This window comes from Anabrus simplex, chromosome 2 (genome assembly GCF_040414725.1).
Source record: "Anabrus simplex isolate iqAnaSimp1 chromosome 2, ASM4041472v1, whole genome shotgun sequence".
In the NCBI taxonomy this organism is placed as follows: Eukaryota; Metazoa; Arthropoda; class Insecta; order Orthoptera; family Tettigoniidae; genus Anabrus; species Anabrus simplex.
This window is the reverse complement of record NC_090266.1, coordinates 312,575,653-312,596,927: the sequence shown is the minus strand read 5'-3', so window position 1 is coordinate 312,596,927 and position 21,275 is coordinate 312,575,653. Positions and strand designations below refer to the sequence as shown.

Here is a 21,275-nt window from a genome sequence, read left to right as displayed (position 1 = left end):
AAAGTGCGAGGGCAAAAGAGCAAGAGGAAGACCTTGAAAAAGGTGGATTGAATCAGTGAAGAGCGGCATAAGAAGACTAAATTTAAACTGGGACACGATCGTGGAAGAGGAATGGTGGAAGGAAAGAGGAAGATGGAGAAGTGCCATAAATACCCCAACTCAGCAGGAGCTGGATAAGGGGAAATGATGATAAAGATGATTATTTAATTTCATTTGCATCTCTCAAATTGGCCTAACAAAAAAACAGATTGCAGGTAATAATTTCTATTTCTGCAAGTAATTAATGCTACAGAATACTTATTTCAATATGCATCACTTTTGTCATAAGCAAAAAAAAAAAAAAAAAATTGTATAATTTCATTTCTTGCTCTTTTTAGTAACAAACTGTTAATATTGTGATCATGGACGTGGGGCATTCAGTTTCTTTGTGGAATCCACACTATATGGGTGTAACTTTCCAGTATAAAGTCTCATAACCACTGCAGAGATAGAAATTGCAGCTGATTTGGTGAGAGCCAGCGACTATGTCACTCAGCTAATACACAGTTTAAATACATATTTAAATACATAGAAATAGAACAACTACATACCTATAGTTGATCCAGCCTTATTTACAGATGAAATTATAACAAATCCAAAGCCTTCGTTTTCTCTCCTCATCACCGTCACATCATAAGGATATCCAATATCCGGTCTAGCATAGCTAATGACATCTGGAAAACACAGAATGACTGCCATTGGTAAAGGATGCACAATCAAACAAAAAGGGGGAAATTATGCATGTAAATAAAGAAACCAACTGGTAATTCAGTTATAGTAGGCTAGCGACTATTCAAACAAGATGTACTGAAAAATAAAATAAAAACAACAGAATAAACGTAGATAACGCAACTGCTTCTTACTACTCTTCAGTCAGTCAGGAAAGACTGAAGGATTGTATTGCTTGATTATAGCTTAGAAATTACCCTTTACATCAGAACTTCAAGTTGTTGCAACATGCCATAATCATTCCTTGCTATCTTTGCCCCATCGTTGGGTGTCAATTGTTGTAATTTCTTTCATCTACAATTAGGTTTAATTATCAATTGGCAAGAGCACCCTGGAGATAGCAACACTGTGACATGTCACCCCGTAAATTCATGAAAAAGAGGAGGAAATAGACATTTGTATTCAACTTTTGTATAACATTGTTAAACAGCAGAGAAAACTTCAGTAACAAGTTTCGTCCTCAACAGTTCTTACTCACCGAACTTGATAGCTGCAGTCGTTTAAGTGTGACCTACCTGTGTCTGTTCGTGTAAGACAACTAGTAAAAGAAAAAAAAAGTTCTCACTCGAGTGACTGTCACCGCAGATTCGTAGTCTGGGAGATTTGGCCTGGCAAGGAAGTGCCAGCGTTCATGAACCCTTGCTGTAGAGCCCAGGCTTAGGACATTGATTATGTGACAGAGCCTCTTTTTCACAGCAAATCATATGCATTTCTGATGGGCTTTACAGTATGAATTCTGCAGGTGCACTTTTCAGAAGTCTATGGTATCATACAATAAACTGAAAGTGTAGTAGTTAGGTAAGCACATACCAAAATTAAACATTATGTACTAACAAAGAATTAACGTTCATAGATGGCAAAAAATTAACTCTGAAGTGTATACAAGAAACAAGTGGCTATATGGCTCTGACAAAAAAAAAGGTGGTTTTTTTCTTTGCCGTGTTTTCTTTTTCGAGGAGACTCTTCCTGGTCAAAGGACAGTGTTATTGATGTTGAGCATCTGAGCGACAAAATAAAAAAAGCATGAGACATCAAATGAATATATGAACACAAGTTTGTTGATGTTGGGGAAAGTAAATATACAAATGGAATTACTGTACTTTTGCACTATCAACTGTCTATGGCCAAACATAATGAACAAGTAAGTAAAAATATATGTATTGAACTTAATTATTAATTGTATTAAATTTTGTGGTGCATTCGAGTTGGCTTTAAGCACACAATAAATCTGAAGACTTTGATAATAAAGGCATATTTTGTGAGTTGATAAATTTTAGTTCAGAGTTGGACAGGGACTTAAGGGAGCATCTCAATCATCAGCAATTACAGAAACATCTATGATGATACAGAACAACTTGCTCGAATGAGTGTTACAAATCGTAAACAGAACATTAATTTCCTGATCCACCTACTGAATAATGAAGACCACATGTAAACAGTTGTCATACAAGGTACGGCATGTTTTGGCTCCTTCTGGGCCGTATTCAGTTAGAAAAATACAATGGTCCAGTAATATTTACAAAAATGTTTGTCATTAAATTCGCATGTTATAGTATTGAATACACATTAAAAATATTACAAAAATTTAAAATATGTGCGATAAAATGTAAGTAATTGAAAGTCTTCAAATTATTCTCTCACTATTAGATGAATGTTTGAGATTGACACCACTTGTTGATGGAATGATGTGGATAAAACAAATTTAAAATTTTTATGGGTGCCAGAAGATATCACATTATAGAATGTCTATCCATGTTTATATCAGACCTGAGAACCTTATTGTCAATAAGGAAGCGTGTGAGGTTGTTTTGTTGTTGTTGTTGAATTTGGGTAGGTCGTCTTAAATAGGTTATGTGAACCTAGAATTAACAGGAGAAAATGGAAGGTGAATGGTTGTACTGCTAGGGGTATTTCAACTTACATTTTGCCTTCGAACCCCTGTTATAGTTATCAGGCAAAATGGTCATCCGAGTGAGTGTGTACTTTTGTCTGTATGAGTTTGCCAAGGAGGGGGAGTTAAGTTGGAGAGGCAGTCGAGTTGACTGATAAGGAGCTTGTGACGTGTTTTGCACATGCCATGGTAAATTTGAGTATTAGATGTTCTGTAATTCATAATATATGTTGATTTTTTCTGCAATATCGTTGAGATTGTACACAAAGTTGAATTTTCGATCTATTCGTAGGTGTAAATCTTTAAGGATGTTAAGAAATGTTCCTCTATTTGCTATTTGGTGCACTGTCACATCTTGGTTGATGTTGGTGAATTTATAATGATCATATCATTCATGTGTTCATTCATTAGAGATAATCCTTTGTATTTTTGGTATTAATGTCTTTACAATGCGTAGTGAAGCTTATGGCAGTTTATATACTTATATATGTATATGTATGGCTTCGCATTCTGTGCATTTCAGTTTGTGAGCTCTTGATTTGTCTTTACAATTAACTGAATGGGTGTTGAAATGTATTTTGGCATTATTATTATTATATTATTATTATTATTATTATTATTATTATTATTATTATTATTATTAGTTTTGAATGCTATGTTGGAAATTCTGCTTTTTTGAAATGTTGGCGAGTTGATAAATATTATCATCATCATAGATGAACGTAACATTTATTTTCTCTTCAGAGTAGCAGGAGGTTTGTTTTTTTGTTTCATTAATGATTTTATTGACAAATTCTTTGTTATATCCATTGTTTAATGCGACAGTGAATATGGTGTTGGTTTCTTTTTTATAATATTTGGTTATGAATGGTTTATTGAGTGGGCTGAGTGGCTCAGACGGTTAAGGCGCTGGCCTTCTAACCCCAACTTGGCAGGTTCGATACTGGCTCAGTCCGGTGGTATTTGAAGGTGCTCAAATACGACAGCCCCACGTCGGTAGATTTACTGGCACGTAAAAGAACTCCTGCGGGACTAAATTCCAGCACCTTAGCGTCTCCGAAGACCTTAAAAAGTAGTTAGTGGGACGTAAAGCAAATAACATTATTATTATTTATTGAGTGCAGTATGATTAATAGAGCACTCTTATTATGTTAGCAGTATGTGTGGGTTCTCAATGTATGTTGAATGCAAGGGCTTCGTTGTTTCTTGTGAACTTAAGATCTAAGAAATTTACTGTTCCGTTTACTTCTAGTACTGTATATGTGTGAACTTTACATGGGAACCTATTTAACTGAGCTGTTCTAATACCGTTTCAATGTTTGTTTGTTTGGTTTTTTTTTTTTTTTGTAACTATAATGGTGAATATATCACCCACATATCTGGATCACTAGCAGGTGCTGTTCATACTGTTATCTATTTTTGTCTTTTCACTATTGACAATGAATATCTAGCTATTATTCTGGAGATGGGGCAACCCACGAGTAAAACTTTTTGATGATAGATTTTGTTATTAAAGGTAAAATAATAATATTATCTAAAACAAACCTTAGCTAGACCTTTTAGTAACATTGCAAAATTCTATAGAATTTTTTATTGTTGCTTTGTTGGAAAAATTGTAATATTTGAAAGAAATTTTTGGACATAGATTTTATAAATTAGACTCCTTTTTTACTTAATGATCAATCTAAATGAACATCTTTTTTGTGTATTTTGGAAAGTGCTCTGGCTGTAGATAAACTTTGATTCATATTGATGCATTTTGTTCACTCACGTTCATTGCAAAGTGAACAACAGTTATTTAAAAAAAATTGTTTTTTGAATTCTATTAGTGGGATCTTTTTTGATTTTTTAAAAGTAATTTCCTGAAAACAATTGCTCAGTTTTCTTTATGTAATCATCCTTTGTCATCAAAACTGTTTTAATACCATTGTCTGCAGTGGTTACATTTATATTATTGTGTTTATCCTCTGTTTTAAATTGTATACTTGTTTTTGCGAACAGGTGGAATCCTAAATTTGTTGTTTCATAATGGAATTTTGAAACTTTACCTCATTCTAAATCCTATTTCTTCTTATTTATCTGTCGCTAGTTTGTTCATTGCCAAATCAGCCTCTGCTATTGTGATTTTAATGTCATTTAAACTGGGAGTATTATGCCAGTTATGTTTTGGTCCTTTGCTTACAGTGTTGTTTGCTACCTTGTTGAGAATTAGATTTGTTAAGCTCTTAATGGTTAGTTCTTTAAAACTTTATTACAAAACTTTCCCTCCTAATAATTTTTTTTTGCTATTGGCTTTATGTCGCACCGACACAGATATGTCTTATGGCGACGAAACCTCCTATTCAATACTGAGGAAAATTTTGTAATACAATGTTATACAACTAAGCATAGCTGTTAATACGGAAACCATGAAATTTATATCTTGTGGTAAGTTTTTAATGGATGGGTGGAAAATGTGAATGGTGGCGTCGTGATGCTTCAGAATCAATATTAACTTTATTGGTTGCTTGGATTGCTTTCAGGATGTTGAATTTGTAATTCCAATTCTTGTGTTTTTGGGTAGGATTTGAAAAAGTTTCTGCTGGGTACAATTCTGAAATGAATCCCATTCTAATAGGGCAAGAAGCAGTGAAGTTTTGAGATGTACATCATACAGCTTAGAAATGAGAAAAGTCTTCTTATATAGAAGTAAGATTTTGCTTTTGATGCATATTGTATTTCATTTATTGAACATCTTCTATTCACACATGAACCAGAAGTAAACCTTTTCTTTTCTTGTTAAGAAGGAAGCCATACTTTCCAGTGTTGACACAGTTAAATATAATTTAAAAGCACTCCAGTCTGTTGAGCACACAAGATAAATAAAAATATTATACTACAACTTACCTTAAAAAAACCCACATTAAAGAAGAGATAAAAGCACACAATATTAAACAAAGAACAAGTTTCATTCTTAAAAGAACACCATCAGATTCTATCAAGTCACAATCATTATTTATGTTTATCTCTGTTTAATATTTAGGAACTTAAATTCTAGATCTTATCTTAATAATATACTGCTTTGTCTCCACTCCAGCATTAACTGCAGGGGTTTGGATAACCGTTGCTCCGTTTTTGGCGTGGGTCCGATAGCTGTAGTCCACTGACCTACTTTCGCTAAGTCACGTCACTTCCCCTGCCACCTCCTGACCCTCTCCTTTTCGAGTCATTTGTGTGTTGTTATTATTTTTATTCCTGTTGTTATTCTTATTAATATTTCTTGTAATTCAATTTTTTTTTAAATGGTTCATGTTTGTGGGTTACTGTAGTCACGTCCTAGTTCGTGAACCATGGGCAACGGCTGAGTGGCCTAGTAAGTGGTCCTGAGAGTCGGGATACCAGTTGCTATGGAATGGGAGTGGGCATCTCGGACATATTCTGAGTCGTGGCCCTCCTTGTGCTCAGGCGGCTAGGACTATACAATTCACTGGTGGTCCATAACCCGTTAAGAGGAGAGATCCTCACTTGGACTATGTGCAAGTAGGGCAGCATCCTGCTTCATGAATTTACCGAGCTCAGAACACTTTAAGCAAGCCTCGGACCTATGGGAGTAATGGAGTCCCATTCCCATTTGACAGGCGAGGGACTCCTTGGAAACAACTTGGCGAACGAAATGGAATTCGATGGGGAGCTATCAATATTAATGGGGCTTATGGATGAATGAAGGTAGAACTGGCTGACTCAGCAAAGAGGATGCATCTGGATGTGCTCGGAGTAAGTGATATTCGGGTAAGGGGAGATAATGAGGAAGACATAGGAGATAATAAAAGTGTACTTGACGGGTGTTAGAAAGGGAAGGGGCAGAGTCTGGGGTAGGGCTCTTTATCAGGAATACCACTGCACGCAACATAGTTTCTGTTAGGCACGTAAATGAGCGAATGATGTGGGTAGATTTGCCAGTGGGAGGAATTAGGACAAGAATTGTGTCCGTGTATTCACCATGTGAGGCTGCAGATGAGGATGAAGTTGACAAGTTTTATGAAGCATTGAGTGACATCGTGGTCAGAGTCAACAGCAAGGATAGAATAGTGCTAATGGGCGATTTCAATGCGAGAGTTGGGAATAGAACTGAAGGATACGAAAGGGTGATTGGTAAATGTGGGGAAGATATGGAAGCTAATGGGAATGGGAAGCATTTGCTGGATTTGCTGGACTTCTGTGTTAGTATGGGTTTAGCTGTTACGAATACATTCCTCAAGCATAAGGCTATTCACCGCTACACATGGGAGGCTAGGGGTACCAGATCCATAATAGACTATATCTTAACAGACTTCGAATTCAGGAAATCTGTTAGGAATGTACGAGTTTTTTGCGTATTTTTTGATGATACAGACCACTATCTGATCTGTAGTGAACTAAGTATCTCTAGGCCTAGGGTAGAGAAAGTGAAATCTGTCTACAAACGAATAAGGGTAGAAAATCTCCAGGACTAGGAAATTAGACAGAAGTACATGGATATGATTAGTGAGAAGTTTCGAACAGTAGACAGTAAGCAGGTTCAGGATATAGAAAAAGTATGGGTGGCATACAGGGATGCTGTAGTAGAAACAGCAAGGGAATGCCTAGGAACAACTGTGTGTAAAGATGGGAAAAGGAGAACATCTTGGTGGAATGATAAAGTGAGAGCAGCCTGTAAACGTAAAAAGAAGGCTTATCAGAAATGGCTCCAAACAAGGGCCGAGGCAGACAGGGATTTGTACGTAGATGAAAGAAACAGAGCGAAGGAAATACTTGCTGAATCCAAAAAGAAGTCATGGGAAGATTTTGGTAATAACCTGGAAAGGCTAGGTCAAGCAGCAGGGAAACCTTTCTGGACAGTAATAAAGAATCTTAGGAAGGGAGGGAAAAAGGAAATTAACAGTGTTTTGAGTAATTCAGGTGAACTCATAATAGATCCCAGGGAATCACTGGAGAGGTGGAGGGAATATTTTGAACATCTTCTCAATGTAAAAGGAAATCATCATGGTGGTGTTGCAAACAGCCAAGCTCATGGGGAGGAGGAAAATGATGTTGGTGAAATTATTCTTGAGGAAGTGGAAAGGATGGTAAATAAACTCCATTGTCATAAGGCAGATGAAATTAGACCTGAAGTATAGTGGGAAGGCAGGGATGAAATGGCTTCATAGAGCAGTAAAATTAGCGTGGAGTGTTGGTAAGGTACCTTCAGATTGGACAAAAGCAGTAATTGCACCTATCTATAAGCAAGGGAACAGGAAGGATTGCAACAACTATCGAGGTATCTCATTGATTAGTATACCAGGCAAAGTATTCACTGGCATCTTGGAAGGGAGGGTGCGATCAGTCATTGAGAGGAAGTTGGATGAAAACCAGTGTGGTTTCAGACCACAGAGAGGCTGTCAGGATCAGATTTTCAGTATGTGCCAGGTAATTGAAAAATGCTATGAGAGGAATATGAAGTTGTGTTTGTTTCGTAGATCTAGAGAAAGCATATGACAGGGTACCGAGGGAAAAGATGTTCGCCACACTGGGGGACTATGGAATTAAAGGTAGATTATTAAAACCAATCAAAGGCATTTATGTTGACAAATGGGCTTCAGTGAGAATTGATGGTAGAATGAGTTCTTGGTTCAGGGTACTTACAGGAGTTAGACAAGGCTGTCATCTTTCACCTTTGCTGTTCGTAATTTACATGGATCATCTGCTGAAAGGTATAAAATGGCAGGGAGGGATTCAGTTAGGTGGAAATGTAGTAAGCAGTTTGGCCTATGCTGACGACTTGGTCTTAATGGCAGACTGTGCCGAAAGCCTGCAGTCTAACATCTTGGAACTTGAAAATAGGTGAGTATGGTATGAAAATTAGCCTCTCGAAGACTAAATTGATGTCAGTAGGTAAGAAATTCAACAGAATTGAATGTCAGATTGGTGATACAAAGCTAAAACATGTCGATAATTTCAAGTATTTAGGTTGTGTGTTCTCCCACGATGGTAATATAGTAAGTGAGATTGAATCAAGGTGTAGTAAAGCTAATGCAGTGAGCTCGCAGTTGCGATCAACAGTATTCTGTAAGAAGGTAGTGAGCTCTCAGACGAAACTATCTTTACATCGGGCTGTTTTCAGACCAACTTTGCTTTACGGGAGCGAAAGCTGGGTGGACTCAGGATATCTTATTCATAAGTTAGAAGTAACAGACATGAAAGTAGCGAGAATGATTGCTGGTACAAACAGGTGGGAACAATGGCAGGAGGGTACTCGGAATGAGGATATAAAGGCTAATTTAGGAATGAACTCGATGGATGAAGCTGTACGTATAAACCGGCTTCTGTGGTGGGGTCATGTGAGGCGAATGGAGGAGGATAGGTTACCTAGGAGAATAATGGACTCTGTTATGGAGGGTAAGAGAAGTAGAGAGAGGCCAAGACGACGATGATTAGACTCGGTTTCTAAGAATTTAAAGATAAGGGGTATAGAACTAAATGAGGCCACAACTCTGGTTGCAAATCAAGGATTGTGGCGACGTTTAGTAAATTCTCAGAGGCTTGCAGACTGAACGCTGAAAGGCATAACAGTCTATAATGATAATGTATGTATGTATGTATGTATGTATGTATGTATGGAAATGCTGTTTGTGCCTGCAAATATGCAAATGCTTTGATGGATGAATTAGGTATTGAATATAATTTGGAAGAATGGAGACTTCCCATCGATTTCTCAAAACTGAGTTTAAAAGCAGTTTTACTGCACCACGGCAATACAAAACCTTCCGTACCAGTGGCTCATTCAATCGCAATGAAATAATCTTATGAAAACATGTCACTAATATGGAATGCTGTAAATTGTAATGAATATCCCTGGGTAATTTGTGGTGATTTGACAGTAATAGCATAATTACAAAGCGGGTATCCTAAGTTGTGTTGTTTTTTAGGTTGAAGGACAGTCTAGCGACAGCACAACATTATGGGGTTTCTTTTTCTAAACACTGAAAGCGGAAAATCACACAGTAAGGGTGGAGAAGCTTTTCAATACTTAAGGACTCTGTTTCCTACAATCAGGGATGCTAAATTAAAATAAGGCATATTTGTTGGGTCCACAGATTAGAAAACTCATGAACAGCAGAATTGTTGAGGTAAACTTAACTGTAGCCTAATGTATTGTCAGAATGAAAATCTTTTGTATCTGTTGTCAAAGGGTTTTTCGGAGATAATAATGCAGAAAATTATTACCAGTTATTTGAGGCATTACTAAGAAAATACAAAAGAATGGACTGTCATCTGTCACTAAAGATCCACTCCTAAATTTAAATTTAGATTTCTTTCCTGAGAATCTGGGGGCTGTAGCGATAAGCAGGGAGAGCTATTTCACAAAGATGTTCCTAGAATGGAGCAACGATATCAAGGAAGATGGGATCCAGAGATGATGGGAGATTATTGCTGGTTTTTTAAAACAGGATATTCCAGGTCGCATAAGAGAGAGAGAAAAAAGTATTCTTTAATATATTTCTTCAGTTTACTGCATGAAGAGTGGTTTTTGTATAGGTGGTAAGGTACTAGTTCATTAGTTTTATAATAGCTAAGCTGCCCTTGTAAATAAGAACAAAATGTTCAATAGGTAGAAATCCTGATTTTTCAATGTATCAAGTAAGTATCTTTAACACAAAAACGTCACATGTTACGAACTTTTCTCCTGTTCAACATATATGCATATTAGTTAAGATAAGCCCATTTTACATAGTAAAGACATATAATCAAAATCAGGAGCTTACAAACTGAAATAGATAGAATGTGAAGCTACCGTAAACCGGGGTTACTTTGTGACAGGTGCGTGCCAAATATTTATTCCATATTTCACAAGATGCGCATAGATAGTACGACAATGAACAGCATATGTTTTCCCTCATCAATAAAGCTGCTACCTGTGTGCACAATGACAACTTCCTAAGTGTTGTACTGTTGGCAACAGAGCCTTTTGGTGTACTGTACTGAGCGCGTGGTTTTGTGAATAGCAGGAAAATTGTCGGCGACAGAAAGGTTAATGAGGTACACACATCAAGTTTAGTGGAAAACTTAATTTCATGTTTCCTGATTAACATGCACAATTCGCATGTTGCTTTGAGCTTTCTTACAGTTTTGTATGTTAAAATAAAAATGAGGAGTTTAAGGGGGTAACTTTGTAACAACAATGTTCCATATTGACGATTGATCACTATCAAAAAGGGGTATAGGAGAGTCCAGCTTTTTTTTTTTTTTTTTTTTTACTAATCTGGAGTCTGAAAATGATGTCGCAATATAACAAAGCAAGATTGTCCATCTGCTGTTAAGATCTAATTGAGAACTACATGAAAACTGTCTGAATAATCTGCGTTCTGGATTCAGAAAATGTGGTATTTTCCTCCTGAATCAAAAAATACAATAGAGACGTAGAAGGTGATGCTGTGAATGTAGCTGTAAGTTGCAATAAGCACCTGAATCACAAAAGATGTGAGGTAAGAACTAATAGCCAAAGAAAGAAGAGACGCATAGACGTGCCACCAGGAAGAAGTATGACAGCTTCAGAGTTCGACACTGCAGATGAGATTCTTAGCTGTCATGGCACCAACTGGAACTGTCGCTCAAAGAACAGTCAAGACACCCGAACAGAGAATTCAAGTAAAAACGACAATGATAACATGTGTAGTGAATCAAAAGACATTTAAGCGCATGAAGAAGAATCTTACTGACTCTGAAGAACTTCCTATTCGTGAAAGTTGTACTTTTCAATCCAAAGATAAGACTGTTGGAACACACGTAATTGTAATATTCAAAGGCAAGTACTATCTAGTAATCATAACAAAAGTAACCAAGCGAGGTGCAGTTGTCAGTGCAATGAACAGCACTGGTAACCGGTCGCATATCAAGGATTAAATTAAAAATTAATCCAACCATACAAAGCGGAAAACTTCAAATCTATGACATTCCAGAGCTCACCAAACACAGCGCAAAGTAAACAGTCTGTAAACTATTCTCACCTGATTGATTTGAATATTTCAGGTGTTTCTGTCTTGAGGGTTTAAAATATATACAATAAGTTGTATTATCATGGTTGTGAAAGAAATTCTCATTTCACATTTAGCAAAAGGGTAAATTTGCGACATCTGCACCAGACATGGAAATGCAATGGTAAAAAGATTGTGTCACAAAGTAACCCCACGGAAAGGGAAAGTTATGAAGAGTTCTTCAAATATTGATTAAAAGCAAAGATATGTCCATAAAGTCTTTCAAAACATGTAAAAAGGATGGACGCATATGATAATATATGAAAACTTTAATACATAATGGTATTATTCCAATTATATTGAAGAAATCATCAAAACTGTCACAAAGTAACCCCAGTTTACAGCACATAGAAAGGACAAATTGGCAGAAGCTTCACTACATGTTATAAACAACACATGATGATAATCTCGAATGCACGAACATCAACCAAGACATGACAATATGCCAAACAGCAAATACAGGAACATTTCTTAATATCCTTGAAGATTTACAGATACAAATAGATGGCCCATACAATATCCAGAGATGCCAACTTTCAAGGAAGGAAATTCGTAATGCAGCCATTAGGGCGCGGGGGAGGGGGGGTAGAATTTTTTTTCCGAGATCTTACTAACTTGCACACCATTCAAAAATCAATGAACAACATACAATTCAACCAGATGTAACATATTCAAAGACTGGCATATAATAACAATAATTTTGCGTGGCTATTTCTAGCCGGGTACAACCCTTGTAAGGCAGACCCTCCAATGACGGTGGGCGGCATCTGCCATGTGTAGGTAACTGCGTGTTATTGTGGTGGAGGATAATGTTACGTGTGGTGTGAGTTGCAGGGATGTTGGGGACAGCACAAACACCCAGCCCCCGGGCCACTGGAATTAACCAATTAAGGTTAAAATCCCCGACCCGGCCGGGAATGGAACCCGGGACCCTCTCAACCGACGGCCAGTACACTGACCATTCAGCCAATGAGTCGGACACTGGCATATAAAGAGTGTATGATTCTTACCTGCTAAAGTAACAGGTGATCTGCAGTACATATCTGAGTAGAGGTTGAAGGATCATTTCTTTTGTTGAGTACTGTAGTTGCTACCTTAGCAGCTTGTATTCCTGTTTGGTAAACGTACAATGGTGATGTGCTTTTTCTTTTGATATCAATTGCATCCTCTGCACTAACAGAGCACTTAATAGTTCGGAGTTCATATCAGTACGGAATTCAGTCTTGTTCTTCCTCATCACATGCGCATCTGAAAAATCACGGCTACACACACTACAGAACACATGTGAATGAGATTTTGAGGAACCCAGTAAACAGGGCCATTCTTTAGAGTATTCCTCCCAAAATTTTTGAACTATTTTTGGTTTATTACTAGTGTCACTAGTCACGGTAACGTCATCACACGTATTTTCCTGCACAAGAAATCGCTTCATTATTTAAAACCTTTCGCATTTTGTAACACACGATTAGCATATATCCTAGAAGAGCAACATATGTAAATTTGGTAACCAAAATCGCAATAAATACTTCAACAGTCACGCACACAGTATTCACAATGAAATGGAATTTGTCACCACTTTGCCGCCAAAACAAAGACAAAAGAACTCGCATACTGCATGGAAGTCTGATCATGTGACGAACAAAGACAACAACTCCACAAGATATACCACTTCACAGGTGCATACTTTTTTTTCGCTAGGGGCTTTACATTGCACCCACACATACAGGTCTTATGGTGACGATGTGCCTACTTTTCCGGTACTGGAAGCACAAACTGCGTTCGGCACGTGGAAACTCGAAATATTCTTAAACGAGGGACAGAAAAAGAGTATATATTATTAGGGAGAAATCCAAAAATAATATTCTGACAATTCAAGCTGTAATGGCATTCCTTGTGTATCCTTTTGTACACTTCATACACTTGGTTTTAAAAATCAACAAAAAATTGTAATTTGTGATGTGTGATTCGTAAAGGAGTGATTAAGATGGGTAATTCTTAATTATTATCACTGAATCGTAATATATCAATCAATCAAAATCAATACTGATCTGCATTTAGGGCAATCGCCCAGGTGGCAGATTCCCTATCTGTTGTTTTCCTATCCTTAAATGATTTCAAAAAAATGGAAATTTATTGAACACCTCCCTTGGTAAGTTATTCCAATCCCTAACTCCCCTTCCTATAAATGAATATTTACCCCAATTTGTCCTCTTGAATTCCAACTTTATCTTCATATTGTGATCTTTCCTACTTTTAGAGACGCCACTAAAACTTATTCGTCTACTAATGTCATTCCATGCCATCTCTCCGCTGACAGCTCGGAACATACCACTTATGATACAGATGTTGATTCCCATTTCTTCTGATACTGTGTAATTAATACAATGTCTTTGAAAGGTTTTCTAAGTCTTGAATTTATCTTGGTGTTAAATAACATGTATGTGGTTGACACATTTGATCCACAAGTTGCAGTGCCTTAATGGATAAAGTATACAAATTAACAATTTTCTGTAACACTCAATGGGACATTCACAATATGAGTAAGTGGCCATCTGATCAGATGAAATGATCTGTGAAAAAACTTGGTGTGAAATGTATGTTTGGAAAATAAAAATAAAGTGAAAATATGAAAAATAGGGGGGGATAGAAGGAATAAGATCGAAAAAAGAATATACAGCTGTATGAGACTCGCCCCGAAATGCCTTGTAGACTAGTATGTGCACGGTACAAAAACCAACACCAAACTGACTGCCCAGAGAGAGCAGAGGTGTAGGTTATGATGGCGGGGAGTGGGGTAGGAGGGATGTATGAATTGGAGGGTTTGAAGCTGTACTCCATTAAAGTTTATATTTCTCATAAATGGGGATGATGACGTTGAAAAGAATATAGGATTTCCCATTAATTTCATTAGTATTAAAATTAGGGCTGAAATACTGTTTGAGATGAATGTAATGTTCTCCAAAATGTTGAGCATAGGACCTTTCTTTTCTACCTTTTAAGACATTTAAATCTTGGTCAATAGACTTAAAACTATGTTTAGAGTCTGACGTTTTGCCCTATTGCAGAAAACCAATTATATCTTACAGCATTAACATGTTCCATGTACTTTATAAAAAAACTTCAGCCTGTTTCAACTACATGAGGTCTTGCAGTTTTGGCGTCATAGTTCATAGATACCCGACTGAGAAAATTCGTCACTTTGATTAATTGTAGTGTACTGTAAGAAATAGAAGAGTTATTATTATTAGTTTTAAAAGCTATTTGTCGGTTATGCTTGATAATAAAAAAACAGTGGTAGAGCACTGAACATTTATCTCAGGTTACGTACATATGCTGCAAATCTGGTAGACTGAGCCATTTGATACCCCATGAAAATGACAGAAAATTAACAGGAACATGTAATAAGGCTGCTAAAAATGATGATGATGATGATGCTTGTTGTTTTAAGGGGCCTAACATCGAAGGTCATCGGCCCCTATGCTAAAAATGAATTAAGTGACTGATTAATTAATAATATTTGTATTAAAATAAAACGATGCACTAAAAATTGTGGTACTATATCAAAATATCCATATTTCACACTTGACAATTTTTTTTTTTTTTTTTTTTTTTGCTGTATTTCTCCTAGTAGCTGTGACCCAGCAAGACCAAATGACTGGGTCTCATCAAGTTCCTTCCATGGATCTCAATCAATAAGAGGTCCTGATGTGCTACTGTCATCGTTGGTTTGCCCCTCCTCTGCTTTGGCATCCAATTTTCCAATTCCAGTTGTGCTAGTCTGCTATAATTTACTTGTCGAGCAAAAGATAGCAAAAATGTTTAAAATAAACTTACTGTGAACTTTTTATTTTATTTTATTTTATTAGCAGTAACTGCAGAGCTGTTCTAATTTAAAATAGATATTTGCAACCAGTAAACAATCCAATTCATTGATTTCATGTGAATTTTTACATAAATCATAATTCTGAATATGTAGATAATGTTCCTTTGTGGGATACAATCTGCTCCGGTGTATGGTTAGTTTGCCTGAAACATAGGTGACACGTGGTTTTTCAGGTACTGGGAGAGCTGTGACAAGCGGCTGACCAGTATCGCAAAATATCTGAATCAGAACAGTCATTTTCCTAACCTTGACAGACAAGACTGAGGAGTTGATAAGAGTACATGAAAGAGAAGGACATAGCCATCCTTGGTCTTAGTGAAATAAAACGGAGAGGAAGAGGAGAGGAAAACTGAAGAAAGGAAACAGACTACTCTACAGCAGAGGACAGGGTGCAGTAAAACGTTTATGAATGATCACTAGAAAGGATGTCCTGGAATATGTGGGAGGAGGTGAAGAAGATCAATGACAGAATGATTACAGCAATAATATTAATTAATAATTTTGTGTGGCTATTTCTAGCCCAGTGCAGCCCTTGTAAGGCAGACCCTCTGATGAGGGTGGGCGGCATCTGCCGTGTGTAGGTAACTGCGTGTTATTGTGGGGGAGGATAGTGTTGTGTGTGGTGTGCGAGTTGCAGGGATGTTGGGGACAGCACAAATACCCAGGCCATTGGAATTAATCAATGAAGGTTAAAATCCCCAACCCGGCCGGAAATCAAACCGAGGACCCTCTGAACCAAAGGCCAGTACACTGTCCATTCGGCCAACGAGTCGGACATTACAGCAATGATAAACATTCAGACAGGAAAATGAGATCTGTTCAAAGTATATGATCTACTAAGTGCAAATAAAGAGAATACAGAACAATTCTTTGAAGTGGAGAAATACATAGACGACAAGGAAGTAATTATAATAGGAGATTTGAACACACAAAGGGAAGACTGATCGGGACGAGAAGAGATTCTGGGGCCATGTGGATATGGCAACCAGAACCGTAAAGGTTAGCTACAGAGCTGAAACTGAGCACAGTTGTTCCCGAGGCATGCTGGTACACGACGCACACGCTCGTTGCGGTATACGCGCGAACTATTATTGTCTACAACAAAACGGACCTTACAAAAAACACGCTTCGTACATTGTTAAAAATTAGTTTTTATCTTTTTCTGAAAACTTTTTTTTTTAGGACCATGCACTGCATATTTTCCTTTGCTGCAGTAATTAGTTATATTATTGTGCTTGTTCTTTCTCTTAAGGAATGTTTAAAATTTACAAGATATTAAAATCATTCTGTATTGACGGTTTTCACTTTACAAATGAAATTTAAATTGTCCTCCTATTCAATACATATCTGCATCTTTAGACGGAGTAATATTAATCAAACATGTTTTGGCTCATTTCAGCCGTCTTCAGTGAAGAAAGTTAAAAAGCCACGTAATTAATTTTAGAACAATATGTTAACACGTTAACGTCGACGCGTACATTTGCTTTTTTTCGCGATAAACTGCGGAAATGCGATATACATATTTCAGGTTGTTGTGGGGTACGGATGAGCGTAATTTAATTCGTAGATGATAATCAAAGACATAATTTATGGTCAAAGTTACTATTTTTGTGTCCCCCTATTGGGGTGACATATGGTTATTAGGTTGGCAATGCAACAGAGAAAGCGCGCGTCACCCCTAGTATTAGAGCCCGTATTGTCAAAGTACCAACTTATGAAAATTTGAATTTATAATTCCACCTTTACAATACTGTAAATGTCTTTATGAAAAAGACTACATCAAATTATACTCGTGAAACATGTTTCATCCTCTTATGGGTATCTTCAGTCACAAATACAAAACATTAAAAATAAGGTGAGGACACGTTGAAATAAGTGAATAAAAAGTCTTTGTATCCTGTGACATGGCGTGATGGCGTCTTGTCAATCTTCAATGTTAAAATGGTGCAACGTAAACATGATATGAAGCATGAAGTCCAATTAAAATCACAGATTAAATTGTTGTTCAAAACAATGAATTTTCAATTATAAAACAATGCGAGTGGCTGTGCGAATAAAATTATATGCATATTGTACAAAAAAACAGTGTGGTGATAATGCCACATTAAAATAGCTTTTTTGATTAGGTGGAGTTATACTGATATAAAAGTTGAAATTGATTATGTGCTGACAATAGGGGCCTAAAAAGAAAAAGAAAATATGAAAGAATTGAGGAACAAGTTCAATTAAAATATGAAATTAAGTGTCCATCCAGTCACTCACAAGTTGATACTTTCACAATACGGGCTCTAATATGAAGTTTATAACTGCACTGTTGATGCCAACCAGGCAGGTAGAGCTAACAAATATTTAAATCATAAGACCAAAATTGCGAAAATTGGTAAGGACATTCTATTCCTGAAAAACTGTCCCAAGGAGGGACTCGTCCCTAATTTTTTTGAAATCTGTTCAAAAGAAGAATGTCTTGTCGTACTGGCATAGAAAGACACAAAATAAATACAACATTCTATGGATTAGGAACGAAATTAAATTTCTTTATCGGAAAAAAGCATTACTTAACACTCAGTTATACGAGGCCCATCTCGTTGCGTCTTCCTCCACTGCCCAATTAGAATGGAATTCATTTCAAAATTACGTAAGTGATAAAATCGCATACCTACTTGTAGATAAACAGAGCAAGTTAGTCAACAAAACCAATACACTTAGGCGCAATAGTAAGAGAACTGAGACCGAGACCGATTCTCCCTCGTCTACGGATCACAACAATCGGACTCATTCAACCATTCCTGTATTTCAAGAGCCTGTTATTAATCTTTCAGAGACCCGTTTTGATAAGTTCGAAGTAAATGTTATGGAGAAAAGTCCCAAATTCAATCAGCCCGTTCAATTCAAACTTAAAGACGCAATCACGATCACGGCGGAAGCCGAAAATGCAATTCAAAAGTTACCGATAGAGAACCAAACAGAGACTAGATATAATATTAAGAAAAAACTTTCTAATTTAACAAATAATAACAAAGATAGAGCTTCTACACATCATAACCAAACAATAGCTTCACTGAAACAGAAAATTAAGGAGAATAGTTTGATTGTGACTAAGGCGGACAAAGGGAATGCGACAGTCACTATGAATAAAGAATCATACATACAGAAAACCGAAACCTTTTTCGCAGAGAATTCATTCAAAATTGTAAAAAGAAAAAGACGTGACGAATATCATCCGCAGAAACTTAAAGCAACTTCTTAAACGATCTTCTTTCATCCTTAATGAAAGGGAGTCCCAAAAACTTATTAATATGAACCCGGGTAATCTGACGGCTAGGGTACTACCGAAGGTGCATAAACAGAATATACCTGCAAGACCTATTATTAATTTCAGAAATAGCCCTACATATAAGACGTCTAGATTTATACACAATTTAAAAAAAAAAAAAAAACATTATAGATTTGAGGGTAATAGGTCTATTAAGAATTCCAAAGAATTTTGCGATCGTATTAAAGATTTAAACATGCAGTCAAACCATAAGATGTATTAATTTGACTTCAAAAATCTATCTGTCTGTCTGTTACGTCATCAGCCCAGAGGCTGGTTGGATCCACAGATAGCACCACCAAAGGTTATGCGGTTATAAGGAAACCCCAAAAACCAATGGCAGCACCAAAATGAGGTGTACTAAGCAAGATGAGGAGTGAGATAGTTTGCCATTGCTTTCCTCACTGGGTCAGAAAGTACTATTGCAGCACGATTGACCCTATAAGCAGCACCTTTCATAACACTCAAATGCACTAGTCTTGCTCTGAATGCCATTACTCAGCACTACCCATACCCCAGCAACTTCCATATTGTCACAGCCATGGATGTTGACTGGGACTTCGGTGGAAGCTACACTTTACTCTGGCCTGTGCCAAGAGATGGATGCAAAAGTACTGTATCCATCAAGAAATGACAGCACGCATACAGAAAAAATAAGTCAAAAATATGTTCTCGAATATTCCAAAATCAAAAACGATAAATCTTGTAAAGAATAATCTACTTAAATACAGTTATTTGAGTAGGCAAGAGATCGCAGATTTTATTAATATTTTGGAGTTCGCCACCGCTAATAATTACTTTACCTTCAATGGCCAAATATATAAACAGGAAGGTCTTTGGGAATTATGGCGGAAATTCATATGGATTTTCTTGAAAATAGTAAAATCAATAACATTAAAGGAATAATAAGCTGGTTGAGATACGTAGATGATACGTTTACAATAATTGACCATAGCATTATTAATGGACAGAAGGTATTAGAACAATTAAACAATATGGATTCGCAGATTAAAATTTCCTTTGAAAGTGAAAATAATGAAGCATTACATTTTCTTGACATTACAATTATTAATGACTCTAATAAACTTTGGTTTAAAATATTCAGGAAACCCTCTCAAACAGCAAACGTAATTAGACAAAGTTCCGTACACCCAGCAGCACATAAGAGGGCCTCCTTTTACAGTATGATTCACAGAGCTTATAATATACCCATGTCAGAAGCAGATCGTAAAGATGAGTTGGATACCATTTATTTTATAGCAAAAGAAACGGGTTCCCAACAGGCAATTTGTGGACAAAATTATTAGCAAAATCAAAAAGAAATCATTTTCCACATTAACCAAGGAAACCAAAAAGAAAGAAGATAGTTATGCTCTTTTCACCTATAGTCACAATAAAATATACAAAATCACGAATGTTTTCAAGAAACTTAATATGAAAGTTTCTTTTAAAACAACCAATAACAACGCCCATCTTTTCTTTAATCAGCACACTATCAATAACGGCAATAGCAAATTTCAGAAATCAGGTGTTTACAAATTTAAGTGCCAGCAGTGTTCCGCCAGTTACATTGGACAGACCGGCAGCAATTTTAACATAAGTTATAATGAACATGTCAATGCGTCAAAGTACGGCAGATTCTCAGCATTCGGTTCACATACGGACGATACCAATCGTACATTCACAGGCATACAACAAGATCTTCAAATTCTCCATTTATGTAAGAAAGGTAGTCTATTGAATATTTTGGAAAACAGTTTTATAAATATTGATAAAAAATGCAACCCAATTTATAATCTTAATGAAATATCGGACAATATCAATATACTTTTTGAGGAGTTAATCAATAAATTCTTTTCACGAAGGCGCGTGAGTAATACTCTACCTCACGCCTCTCCCCTTACATCAAACTCCCCTCACAGTCAGCTCCCAACGACCTTCGAGGACGTCACGCAGTTAGCTTTAGCACTTGAGGTGGAGTGGTCGACGTAAGACGGGCAAGGCGGCGAGTGACTGGATGGACACTTCAGTTCATATTTTAATTGAACTTGTTCCTCAATTCTTTCATATTTTTCTTTTTCTTTTTAGGCCCCTATTGTCAACACATAATCAAGTTCAACTTGCATCATCAGTATAACTCCACCTCTTAATCAAGAAAGCTATTTTAATGTGGCATTATCACCACAATGTTTTATGTACAATATGCATATAATTTTATTCGCACAGCCACTCACGTTGTTTTAAAATTGAAAATTCGTTGTTTTAAACAACAATTTAATCTGTGATTTTAATTGGACTTCATGCTTCATATTATGTTCACGTCGCACCATTTTAACATTGAAGATTGACAAGACGCCATCACGCCGCGTCACAGGATACAAAGACTTTTTA

General features: G+C 36.6%; 1 protein-coding gene across 4 annotated transcripts in view; it reads right to left on the bottom strand.

Moving 5' to 3' along the window:
* Window positions 1-21,275, bottom strand: part of Magi (membrane associated guanylate kinase, WW and PDZ domain containing protein magi) — a 670,891-nt gene that overhangs the window by 231,535 nt on the left and 418,081 nt on the right. For all 4 annotated transcript variants that reach the window (XM_068226155.1, XM_067140637.2, XM_068226156.1 and 1 more), the window contains one exon: window positions 591-713. In XM_068226155.1, the coding sequence (XP_068082256.1) occupies window positions 591-713 (123 nt within the window). The remainder of the gene's footprint in view (window positions 1-590; window positions 714-21,275) is intronic.